Here is a 13,209-nt window from a genome sequence, read left to right as displayed (position 1 = left end):
CAGAGATTCCCTCCAATATATATATGTATACGTGTGTGCGTGTGTGTGTGTATACATCTACACATACACACGAAACTTTTTTGAAATTTAGCAGTCCTGCATTTTTCTTTCATATAAGAAATTTCTTTTCTACTGTTTCCATTATTAGTAGATTGGTATGATATTAAAGTGAACATTTAAAATGCACCTTAATTAAACTGCAGGAATTATGCCTTGCTTAATGTAATGAAGAAAGAGAATTTAAAATGAAGTAGCATCATTGTGTTCATTTGTAAATAACATATTGCAGCCAACTGTTTCTTAATTGCCCAGACTGTTGATAAATAATCCAGTCCTGCTGCTCTCCACAGACAATTTGCTTTGGATCAGACTAGGCAATTCAAATAACACTAATTACAGTGAAACCCTTTTATAGTGAATTCCTGTTTGCCAAGGGGGAGAAAATCACTATATCAGGGGAAAGCACTTTTGCCTTTGATTTGTGTCTAAAACATGAGAAACACATAAAAGCTGCATGTTGTGCTAAATAAAGGACATACTCTTGCATTCAAAGTACTTATATTTTACTTTTTATGATACAATTGTGAATTATGTTCATTTTGCATTTGTAATTAGAGGGCGGAACAGATGTGAAAGCTTAGTTTAAAGTGATGTATCCATTAAAATAACCTATGCTGCCAAGTGATTGCTTAGTATAATAGGGGATTCGTTCACTATGAGAGGAATTCTACTTTATTGGAAGGAAACCAGGACTTCAGGAAATGTTTTCTATATCAGGGGATTCACTGTAACATGGTATCATTGTATTTATGATTTTATGATGTTAAAATGAATATTAAATGAAACAAAATTCCCAAGGATTACTCGGGAGGCAGCTAAGTACATAACATTTAGTACAGATGGTTGGAAGGCACAATTTTGCTCCATCACTGCATCCGTATCCTTGAACGATTTCGACTGAAGACAGCATTTCTTTGAATTTTTCATTAAACCAGACGTCTTGAAATATGAATTCCTTTTATGTTTCTGTGAGTTTTGGCTAAAAGAACCCCAGTGAATAAATCATACAATACTACGTGTCACCAGCACTTGTGAATATTTCTGCTTTGTTATTCTACTCTCAGTAGAGCACCATTGATTATCAAACTCAGCGGAGAGCATTTTATGATCATATATCTCCATTAGCTCCTAGTTTGACTACCATAGATTTTTCTGGTTAAGCCTGCATTATGTATTAGGAAGCCTATCTCTTCAATACAAAGTTTGATTTTATTCTCTCTAAGCCTAGAACTCTTATTATGTATTATGTATAAAGATTCTTATCTTTTATATGTAAAAATAGGAGCACTGTCTTTGTGTAACTGAAATATATGCCATCTTTTTTTTTTCCTTGATTCACAGACAGCATATTTTATTATGAAGATGAATTTCTACAATGAAATGGCTGTCAGGGTAAATATTTCTTCACTTGTTAAACAAATGAAAAGTCAATTGTGCTCTGAATTTGCTTTTGATAAAATGAGCAAACCAGAATAATATACACTTGATTGATATGCTGATGGTAACAGCGGGAAATAGTACATAGTTAAAAATTAAAGTTACACTCAGTAGTCGGGGTTGTATTTGAAAACTGTATCTGAATTTAAGGCATCTACATGTGTCTTGCCTCATTTAAATGTTCATTGTACCTTAACATATATGATACTGATAAAAACCCCAAACGTTCTATCTGCAAGTGTTCTTACAAATGTAGACATATATTTACAATTCTGACAAACTGTAGGACTTTTAAGTTCGTTAATGTGGCTGTGCTTTTTCTTTTGTTAGTACATGACATTTGATGTATTGAATCTCAAAAGAGTTACCTAGAGAGCACAGGACAATTTCATTGCCTAAATGTAGAGGTGGAACTGCACTGATCTCATTGATGATATTATGAGTGAGTTTTGCTAGATGAAGAGTATAAACAGTCCTTGAACTTTAATAAATATACAGCAAATGAAGTTTGTTATAGGGAAAACTGCAAAATATATTTAAGTAGAAATTAACATTTTTTTTCCTGAGCTTTGGAACTGCACTTAGACAAATACGTAAAACAAATATGGCAAGGACATGAGATAATTCTTGGGATGAAATCTTTTTATCTTACTTAATTCTTTTATTGTCTGGAATAAACCTGCTTTACTTTAGAGGCCTGTATCTATTTTGGCAAGACATCTTACCTTTTGAATTCTACCAAATGTAGGAATGTGCTGGGGATGGAGAGTAACCCAAGGAAACTCCTGTAAAGTAGGAAGATTCCCAAAATGGATTTTAATTTTGTGGCCTTTCTGGCTCCAGAATAACTCAGACTCAAGAGATGTGTTCCCATCAAGTTTTTGACATGGTGCTAGTTCTCTGAAAGGCACAAAATAGAATCTTACATTTGGTGCATGTTAGAGAGCTGAAGGTGTTTAACAGTGATCTAATTCCTCAGAAATGCACTTTTTTTTTTTTAGTTTATTCCTTAGTTAGCAGTTTAAAATTATTCCACAGTGGATAAATGCTGTATACTCATGCAGCTGAAATCAGTGAGAAAATACAAGATGCAAGCCAGCTCTTAAAAGTTGGCGTGTAGTTTTAGAAGGCATTTGAAGACCAAATTTCAGAGGTAATTATGTATTCTAGTCAAATGGAGTTTTGCATTTGGTCTTTCATTTGTAAAAGAAATTGAATGTGTTCCCATTCATTTGTAATGGAAATATAATGTTGAATCATTAGGTGATATAAATCTTCAAAGTTCCATTTTTTCAGTCATGTCCTTCTCTTTAATGGATATTTGAATCAGTAGAAAACAATAGAACGGATCTTTATTTAGTTGCAAATGTCAGAATCTGATTCTTCTCTGTCTAAATCTCGTGCAGCCATATCTGCTGAGAAGATTTAAATGCTACCATTCTGAAACACTGATTTTTTTTTTTTTTTCATCTGTTTTTTGAAGAACTAACCGATGTTCAGGACAACAGAGAATAAGGCCTGTTAGGTTTCTGCACAGAAGATGTGTGGCTAGACTTTAGGTGTTGTAAGCTGACAGTGCCTCATATTCACACATTGTGAGCTTGATTCATGATTAATACACTTCAGTGTTCTGAAAATATAACGATAACTGTGTATGCTTTTCTATTTAACTGCTTATTTTTGCCTCATAGTATTATTAAAATATTTATTTCGTTTTGTAGTCACTGATTAGAAAGGCACTTTTGGTTTTGGCAATTGGAGTATCATTGAGGGCAAACACATGCTCATAGTTTCGAAGTCAGTCTACATCTCTGTCTCCCTGGATTGCATTTAGTTGTAACCAGAACTATCAGTTTCACCTTTTTAAATTAAATCAGAGAACTTGTTTTAATCAATTTCAGTTCTGAGTACTACGTCAGAATATGATTCTCTCTCTTAAAATATTTAAGGTTACTATAAATTTTCAGCAACAAAAGTAATCCTATGGAAAAAAAAATATTTCCATGAGCAGATGGCTTTTGCTATATCAAGGTTTTGCCATTTGTTTTAGTGCTTAAAATAAACATTATTTATAAGACCACTTACATTTTGATGTTACTTAATGAGGAATATGCATCATTGATTTGACTAGCTTAAGAGGTCATTTAGAACTTGCCCGTTAACAAGCTGTAATCTGCTGAGCACACAATGACTTTGTTTAAAATTATCTGTTCAGTGCTGATCAATGACAATAATTGTTTTGTACCAATCACTGTTGAAACTTGCTAATTACTTTGAAGGGCATACACACTTGTCTCTTTTTTTCAATAATTTTTTAAACATTCACCTTGGAATTAAAAAGAAATACAGTTGTAACACATTATACTTCCTTATAAAAGCAAACATTTAGAATGTACACATTGAAAATATGAACATCATCAGAAGCTTTGTGTAGAATGCTCTTTTCCAAAAAGATTAGTCTTCAGTTTTGTGATCTTTGACATACATTATTAGGGAAACAGAAATCTAGCATAAAATAATTTGAGACACAATGCGTTTTTTCTTACTTATGTTTCATTCAGTTGAAATCAGTGAGGTCATTCTGAACAGAAAGTGATGTAAATAAAGGTAGAATGCAGCATTTAATTGGTACACTGAGCCCATTGGAGATAATTATGGCTTTGTACAATTTGAGTCTTTTGTCTTTCAGTTTGAGTTTTGATCCTTTAACCCACAAATATCCAGTTCTGCATTTATAACTGTGAGGTGAAGACTGTCAGAAAGAGTTTCAAAGGGACCATAATCCTGCATTAATGAGCACACAGCTATATGGGAGCCAAGTTGCTCTTGTTGAGAAATTTTGAAGCCAAACAGAAAAACAAAGCTAAGATCCTTATTCACATGCAAAGGATTTTGCTTAATCCCAGATCTCTGAAGGCATACTCATTCTTTGCTCTTTCTCTATCCCTTTTTAACCCAATAAGCTTGTGTATGAGAAAGTGGAATTGCAAAGAGTATGAAATTTACTATCATCTAGTGCAAAGAAGCATGTCTAGTGCTTAACCTTTCTTGTTCCTATGTTCAGCTTCTCACATAACTATTATTTATTCATATTATAATAATGTCTAGAGGTCCAAACCCTTTATATTCAAAAAGCCCCAAACAACAACACATAGGTAAAAGGAAAATGCCAACTTTTAAAATTAGTTCTGAGTCTTACTTGAAAAGAGAGGAAAATACATGGTGATGCACAAAGGGGAAATAGAAGAGTGTACTAACACTAAAAGTGACTATCCTTTTATTCCTAATAGCTGTAGTGCATCATTTTATTTTCTTCATGACACTCCACTCAAAGACTTACTGAAAGCTTTCCTGTGATACTTATTCTCTTCTTAAATCTCATATAAAGAGATAATTACAACTGTACCACAAGATGCCATCAGTTGAGACTGAATGCTAGTTTTAACTTTAAAGAACAGTGTTTTGGCTTTTGTGATTGCAAAATGGTACCAAAGTACAAAGTATGAAAATATGTAACCCTGCCTTAGTTAGTCTGCTTATAGATGGCTCCAGTGTGTTCCTGTTTCCAGCTCAGGAAGTGCAGGAGATGGAAAATTGCAATAAATTTTGTCAGTTATCACAGTGGTACAGAATTGGACTGCAATGGAACTGGAAGGAGTAGAGAGATTTCTTCCTTTTACTGAAGAGCATTCCCAAGACTTGATGATACAGACTCTGAAGTCACTGAGTGCAAAGGTTGATTGATATTATGTGGGCAATGGGCTGATTTTTTCCCTTGCCTTCTTCCTGAATCAAACACAACGAAACACTCCTTTTTTTCCTTTTTTTTTACATGCTTCTTTGGAATAAGAGATAGGGTAAGGAAAAAAAAAAAACCAACACAAACACATGGATTGCACTCCACTTACCAAGTCATACCTTGGTTTTGTAAAGAGAAGTGTTGGTGTAAAGGAAAAAAATAACATTCCCTGTAGATACACTGAAGAGTTTGAGTTCTTGAAAAGTCTAGTAGCCCACAGGAAAATGAAAGCTCTTAGCAAATTACAACATTCTTCTCTTCAGTAAACATAGTGAAGGTGAGTAGCTTCTCACCTTGGAGTTGCTTCTGGATTGTAAGACCTCAATCTTCTTGCTTTTTTAATGTAGATTCTGCCTTTCAGCTGTTATGTCTCTTAAGACTTCAAAGCTGTAAAGGTCAAAGAGATGGAGGCTGGAGCAGCAGTGAAGGTAATGCAGACTAGAAGATAGAAATTGGGAGATTAATTTAGAAATATATTGAGAAAAAAAGGAGACAAAATGCAAGGAAAGAAGTAAAGAATATTTTGCAGGAAGATTAATAAGTTCAGCAATGGAAGAATGTAAAGAAAGACTAACTAGACACTGAGAACAGAGGAAAAGATCATTAATCTATTTTTCAGATGTATTGATCTAGAATACACTGACCTCTTATGGAAAAGAAAACAAGGAGTGAGAGCAGCCTTCAGCATGACTGAATAGAGCAAGTTACGTCTTATGCCTGTACATGCCATGGCATAGGGACAAATATGGTGAACCAAATGGCACTACTGATAATTTTTTAACTAATTAATACTCACTTCCCCTTCCCATAAAACAGATAGCCAGTAAATATGTAATCATTTCAGAAACACCATTATTAGAATTTTTAAATATCAGAGAAGGTTTAAACTGTTTTGTTGATATAAATTCTTGGGGAAAGGCAGGCTAGACTAAGTCTTTTTTTTTTCTCTTTGTTTTTTACTGATGCTTTTTAAGATGAACCAAAATATGAATCCTTTCTGGTGGAGGATGCTACCTAATTTCTATTCTTAATAGAACTTTAGGACTAGCTACAGATAAATAGGTTTCTTTTTCCAGTTTAAGCTTTACCTGTTAAGCAGGAGGAATAATATTTTGTGAGATTATAATTAATGTGCAACAAATAGTCATGCATCACCTTACATTGGAGATGAAAGAACTTCAATTTGTAAATTATGTTTCCAGAAAGCCTGATTCATTGAGTTACTGGGAAGGCTTCTATTCAGTTTAGATTATATCCAGAGCACAAAGGTAGCAGAAGATATTGGTGAGGTGGTGACTCAGTAAGGAATGCGTGTTGTACCTGAAAAAAGATACTGCTTCTGTTTGTTTTTTACCATTCTTACATAGAGCAATGCCACTGGCAGTAGCAGACAATTCTTTTCATTGCCACACCCCAATATAAAATGGTTTAAAACTTGACATTATTTTTTTAATGTTGTCTTTTAATAGTAAATTCATATCATCATTTAAGTACAATATGTTACGTCCTATCCTCATTTTCTTCATTGAAACATATTGGTGCTTCTACTTGATATCACTTTTAAGGAAACAATATTATTTGGGAAACACAGCAGATATTTGATACACATACAAACTTTTGATTTGGAATATACTAAGCAAATATTTATTTCCTCTAGATTCAGAAAAGATGGCGAGGCTATTATGTTCGGAAATATATCCATAATTATTATGCGCTGAAGAAATACCTGGAAGCCATTTCTGTGAATAACAAGATTGTCAGGTAAAGAAAAAGCTTCCATGCAGTAAAGCATTAATTTCCTCTTCTTTTATTTGTAAAAATTTTATGGCACTAATTAAACTATTTCTTTGAGTGTAGGATCCCCTCCATTATCAAATATATCAGTCATGATTCTCTTTATCCCAAGCCTGTGCATGTTGTGCCACATTCTGTTCTCATTAACACTGTTATGAATCCAGAATAATTTCTTTGAATTAATTAGAAGTACTCTGGGTTTATACCAGCTTAATAAAACCGAATTTGGCTCCTCACCTATGCTCAGAACTCATAGAGTATTATGCCCTAAATACGGTTTGTTGAACTAGATTATTTTTTCCCAGTATACACAAGCTAAAAAAAATTTCATTCATAATTTGTTTTGAAAATTGGTTATTGACAATGAATGAAAGTGCAAATTTAGATCTAAGTTACACACATGAGCGATACTATGTATATTAATTGTGAAAGACACTGGTGTGGAAATAGTGAAGCAGACTCTTTTCATAGTTACAGAAGAGATTCATTTGCCTGTTAGATTTCTGGCTAGAACTGTTGTTGCTATATGTTCCTCCACTATTTCTCTTGTCTTTCTCTGTACTTAAGTTGAAAGCTCTCTAAAATAGAGGCAATTATTTCCCTCTAGCACATCTGATGTCCTGATCCATGACTATTTCTTCAGATAACAGCAAAAACAAAGAGGCAAAATACTGGGTGAGCATGATCATTACTTTCTCATTGTGAGTGAAGGGATGTTGGACAAAATCCATCCAGTTTTTGCTGTTCAGAAAGCCTGAGACAAATCTTTGCTTTCTGAAGTGTACATATATAAGGGAGTCTAGTGAAGAAAGATTTCTGGAAGTCTCATCTAGATCACATGACAAAGACAGTTCAGCCAGAAGACTGTTACAGAAAACAGCATATACAAGCTATATATGAAAAAGAGAATTATCCAACTTTTTTGGATGCTTCTTATTAATTTATATTATTTTTCCACAATTATAGCTGATGCTACATCTTCTTTGTCACAGCATTTTAAATTTGCATTACACTGTTACATGTAATGAAGCATACTGATAACCACCTCTTTCATTACTATTCATTTAAATGTATTCTATGCAGAAAGTTAGATCATAACTCAGAAAAAAAAGACTTAAAAAATCTTCATCTTTTCAACTGTACCTTCCTGTTCTGAAATCCTTGAAATATGTTCTCTTCTTGTAAAGGCAGAATCCTAGGAAGACTAGACTAAATCTTGGAAAGTAAATGAAGCCTTAACTTTTCTGGTCTAAAATGAATATAACTGGATGAACTGCAGAGGCACAACCTGCTTCTCTCTTCATAATAGTTCTATCACTCCTCTCCATTCCCTGCCTAAACCTGGAACAAAGCTTATAACGTGTCAGTTAAATTGACCTTTGATGTGTGTGAGCAAAACAAGATAGCAAGTGGTATTCCTGCTGTACTGAACACAGTTTGATGGGAGCTTTGTGTTTTATTTCCCCATACCCAAAATAGATCTCTGCTGGGTCCATCTAACTTTGGAGGACTACAAAAATATTTGCCTCTCAGTACTTTCACATATTCATCAAACTCCCTAGTATTTGTTCCAGGTCATTAAAACTCACAAAGCCTATGCATTGGATAGGTATTTTAATCAAGAAATACTTCTGTGCTGTTTTTCTTTAACAAGTAAAGTAAGCAGTATGACTTCAGGTACATCAAAATGAGTCAAAGTTGGTATGTGTGAGCTCTTACCCGGCAACTGATATACTGATATTCTGCTAATTTGAGTTTTGTCTTCTGGATTTCACAGAAATATGTCTTTCAAGTTAAAAAAATCCATCTTTCAGATTTTAAAAAAAGTTAAAAATACATTTTTGAGCAAATTTGGTCAAATGGATTGTATTGCTTCAGTTTTAAAAATTCATCTGATCTCAAATGTAATCAAAAATCACTGCAGTAATGTCTTTACTGGGTTGCATTTGGAAACTAATACATATATTATCTTCAACATTCTTCTTATGAAATCTAACAGATGTTTAGTGAAGATCAGGTGTAGGCCTTCAGCCAAACAGATTTTTCCTGTCATTTGGCTAAGTTGCTGCCAACTTTCTTGGCCCCAAGGTGGCCCTCTGTGTTTCTTATGAGGAATACTGAACAAGGTGGAGGAGAGATTCTATGCACATTTTCATCAGCCATCATGTCACATGTGGAAGAGTATAACCTCGTTGTTCATAAACATTTTGTGTATATAAAATTATTGCAATTGTTCATTGTAAAAAACACCAGGAATTGTCTGAAATTGAAGGAGTGCATTTATGAAATGGCTGGGTTTTATTCCAGCTTCAGCATTATGGAAATTTACATGTTGGCGGACAGAGCCACTAATACACTTGTGCACACAGATTAGGCTGGCTTTGAGATTTTCACATCTCTAGAACACCACAAAACAACATGACAAATGAAGTAATGCATTTTTTCTTATTTGTCTTATAGCTGTATTCATCAGAATATATGCATTAGTGCAGTGGCAGGGCTAGTAAATAACCAAGTGTCTCCAAAAATAGCAATAGAAACACAGTAAAGAAGAGACTGATTTTAAAAACTCCAGAGTGGTATAACCTCCCCCCCCCCCCCAAAAAAAAACAAAACCCCAAAACAAACAAAACCAAACCCCAACAAAATAGACACTAGAAATTTATAATTTCAAAAGTTTTTTTAAACTGTATTCTTTCTGGAATTATGATGTGATTCTAGATGAACTACAATATATTGTTCTCAGTCTTATCTTCTAGAATAATACGGACAGAATTTTTATTTATCACCAACTACCTGAAGTCACATTGCAGGTCCTTCTGAGATACATTTTTACCTCTCGATCTCCAGAACCAAGGGTGTGCTAAATTTTCTCCTCTTGCATTAAGGAGGAGCCTGTATCAAATTACCACTCACTTGTTTCTAAGAGAAACTTCAGAGGAAGTTGCCATGAAACTTTGGACATTCTGTTAGTTTCTTGTACCTTGTAAGAGTTATTGAACAAAGTTTGTTTCCTTCTCTTTCCTCCTTCACCCTCTTTTTTTTAAAAATACAAGACACTTCCCTTACTAAGGGGTTTTCTCAACCGGTAGCCACATCTTTACCTTTCAGCTTTAATACAAGCCGTCCTTATTTAATAGCTGCCCTCATTTAGTAGCCAGACCTTTATCATTTGTCTTTACTGTGAAAACCCCAGGAGAAAGTAAACTTAATAGAAGCTGCCCCAGTTTAAAGCCATAGAGGGATGTAATTAAGTTTAACAGAAATTGATTTAACAGAAATTGACCTAAAATATAATTAAATAATAATAGTCATATTAGGTGTGAGTTTGCACTCACTTAACAGACTGCTTATCCTAACTTAAGGCACTGTTTTTGTATGAACTGAAGATAACTGTCGGCTTTAGCTCCCAGACTGGCTGAAGAGTGGGTGGGTTTTCCTCCAGCATTCCCATTACTTCCCACTGCTGCAGAACCAATAGATGTGATGGCTGCTGGTATCCCCAGTAGAGGCCCTAGTAGTTAAGTTGAGAAGTGATTCAATGAGTCCCTTGACAGATGGTGAAAGAATGAATTTGAACCCTGAGCTGTGTCTACACAAGGACATACTCAGATTTTTCTTGACATTTGTACGTTTTAGCTTCAGTGTAATGGTGAAATAGGTTCATTAGTCCTGAATTCTGTTTTTTCCTACAAGATTTAGGAAGTTCTAAACCAACCAAGTAGGAAACATGTTCTTCAATATTTATTTTACAAAATTTTGCTATTCAGATTTTAGTAATAAATTTTCATCTATAGCATCCATTTGTATTTAAATAAATACCAATGCATACTGTATTCTATCTGAATATGGATTAGTTGGGTAGTTGCATAGATAAATGCATGCATTAAAATAAATGCCATTACATGTCAGTGAAGTTAGTGTATTTAATTTTAAGGGAAAATACTTTGTTTTGAAGCATTCTTAAAGCTGCATTTAGCATCTCTAAGAGCTGGCAAAATGGTTACAAGGGGAAATATGCCAACAGCAATTAGCATAGGCTATAACTCCATATGATGCATTAGAATTTTGTTTTATGTGCAACAGTTTCCAATCCATGATAAGCAAATGGACATCACTTCACATAAATTAGCATGCTGGTGCCATTATATCAGAAGAATTTATGGATGATGTCAGTTGCCCAACTGTGTGATTAACTTGCAGTTCTTTGACTAAGGTTATCTACACACTGGCCTTTAAACTGCAGTAAAGCAACTTTGCTATATGTCAGGTGTGCAACTAGAGATAAGATTTTGGGATGTAGTGCTCAATTTACTGATGAATGGCACCATTTAAATTTTTCCCTAGGCACAGAACTCAGTAAGACAGCAGCATCAGAAAACTAACAAAGCAGTGGCAAAGTACTGGCATTGGGGTTCTTGTGCAATCAAGGCAGGTAGTTTAGCTTTCTTGGCTATTGAATAAACATTGACTTAAAGGTAGCAAACTAAGACCTGAGTCTAACTTTAGCAAGCATCAGTGTACATAAACACTGTTACGATCATAAATCATGAATTTCACACACTTAGAGGATTGACACCAAATTCTCCTTTCCATTGTTGTTGGCTTTAGTAGTGAAAAAGCCTTGAGAGTGGCCCTGAAGAGTCTGACTTTCATCCAGGTTTGACTAGCCGTTCTATCAGCAGATTTAGTATCACAGTCATCATTAAAGCTGTTTGGTCTTCAAGAAATATCAGGGAAATAGGTAATGCAAAGTGATAAAAATCACTTCCTTGGCAATATGTATATTCACAAATCCTTTGTGCAGTCTAAATTTTTATAATCTTAATGAACAATGAAATACAGTAGAGTTACATGTTGCTGGTGATCTAATTCAATGTTTAGCTTTTCTGCAAATATGCCTGAGAGTGTAGTACTGAAAAAAGTAAGAGTATCTAGCTTATTCTTGATTACTAGAGCATTCCTGAGGTCTATTTACTTTTAACATGGCAAGCCCTTTGTTTCTTAAAACTTTTGAGGTATTGCTATATTCCATGAAGTGGGCTTGAAATAAATCTTCTATTGTCATAGTAATATGAGGAGAACTTGCTCAGGCTCCATCTGTCTGTTCCTTTCTGATAAAGATAAGTCCAGGTGCTGGCCATTTCCTCAAGTGTCAAAGTGTTTTGAAGAATGTATATATTGTCTTATAATTCAATTAAAATGTTCCTCCTCATTGACTGCAGAAGCAATTGATTCTGTAGTCTATTTTCAATTAGTGCCAAAGCCTTTCAGACAGCTCCTTGGAATTCTTGCAACAATAAGAAACTCATTTTTGTAATATTGTCTTTCACTTGATGTTTGATTAACTAATTTATCTTCAACCCATCTTCTTTTCCTTGTCTTCAAAGATATCTAGAGGAAATACATTATGCTTTTTAACTTATTTACCTTTAATTAGAATTTTCTGTATGCAGACTTATCCTGTCAACTTTCTTTGGGAGCCATAGAAATGGAGGCAAGTGCCAAATATGCTTTTTTTTTAAATTTAAATATTAATTTTGAGTGGTAAGGCACGTAATTTGAGACATCTGTGCCTTTTCCAAAGGATTGTAGGTATAACTGCTAGATCTTGTAGGAAACGTAGAACTGGAATCCACTCATGATCCCAGAGTACTTCCATAGCTACAAACCTGGTGTTGTTAGGATGAATAAGATACAAAAAATGAGTTCTTTGATTCTTCTCTGTGATTTGACCTAGTTTCCATTGAACAATATTAACACGCTCATATTAACTTAAGTGGGAATTAGACCAGAGAAAAGCTTTAAAATAATAAATTTTAAAGAGACTTGCATCTGGTTAAAATATCTCTACGGTCATGTATTTTGTGATGGTTGTTCCTTGTTAAACCTGTGTCCATAAATCCAGCTTTCTTCACAGATTCAGAGCATAAAACACCTCTTTGACAAGTCAGTCCATTTTTAGGTCTTTTCTTTGCCTACCTTTATACATATTAACAGAGTTTCATTTACATATATGCTTTTATACAGCATATATGCTTATATCCCTATAGGCTGTTAATAATGCATTTTGCAAAACAAGACATTTTAGATCGACTTTTTGTCTTTTTAGTTTGATC

At 34.1% G+C, this 13,209-nt stretch overlaps 1 protein-coding gene across 1 annotated transcript in view; it reads left to right on the top strand.

Annotated features, from left to right (window-relative positions):
* SPATA17 (spermatogenesis associated 17) overlaps window positions 1–13,209 on the top strand; it is a 102,248-nt gene that overhangs the window by 14,479 nt on the left and 74,560 nt on the right. The window contains exons 4-5 of the mRNA XM_075708315.1: window positions 1,402–1,452; window positions 6,954–7,057. Coding sequence (XP_075564430.1) covers window positions 1,402–1,452; window positions 6,954–7,057 — 155 coding nt within the window. The remainder of the gene's footprint in view (window positions 1–1,401; window positions 1,453–6,953; window positions 7,058–13,209) is intronic.

Source organism: Pelecanus crispus, chromosome 3 (assembly GCF_030463565.1).
Source record: "Pelecanus crispus isolate bPelCri1 chromosome 3, bPelCri1.pri, whole genome shotgun sequence".
NCBI classification, from domain to species: Eukaryota; Metazoa; Chordata; class Aves; order Pelecaniformes; family Pelecanidae; genus Pelecanus; species Pelecanus crispus.
The sequence above is the reverse complement of the archived record's forward strand: the minus strand, read 5'-3'. Positions and strand labels throughout refer to the sequence as shown.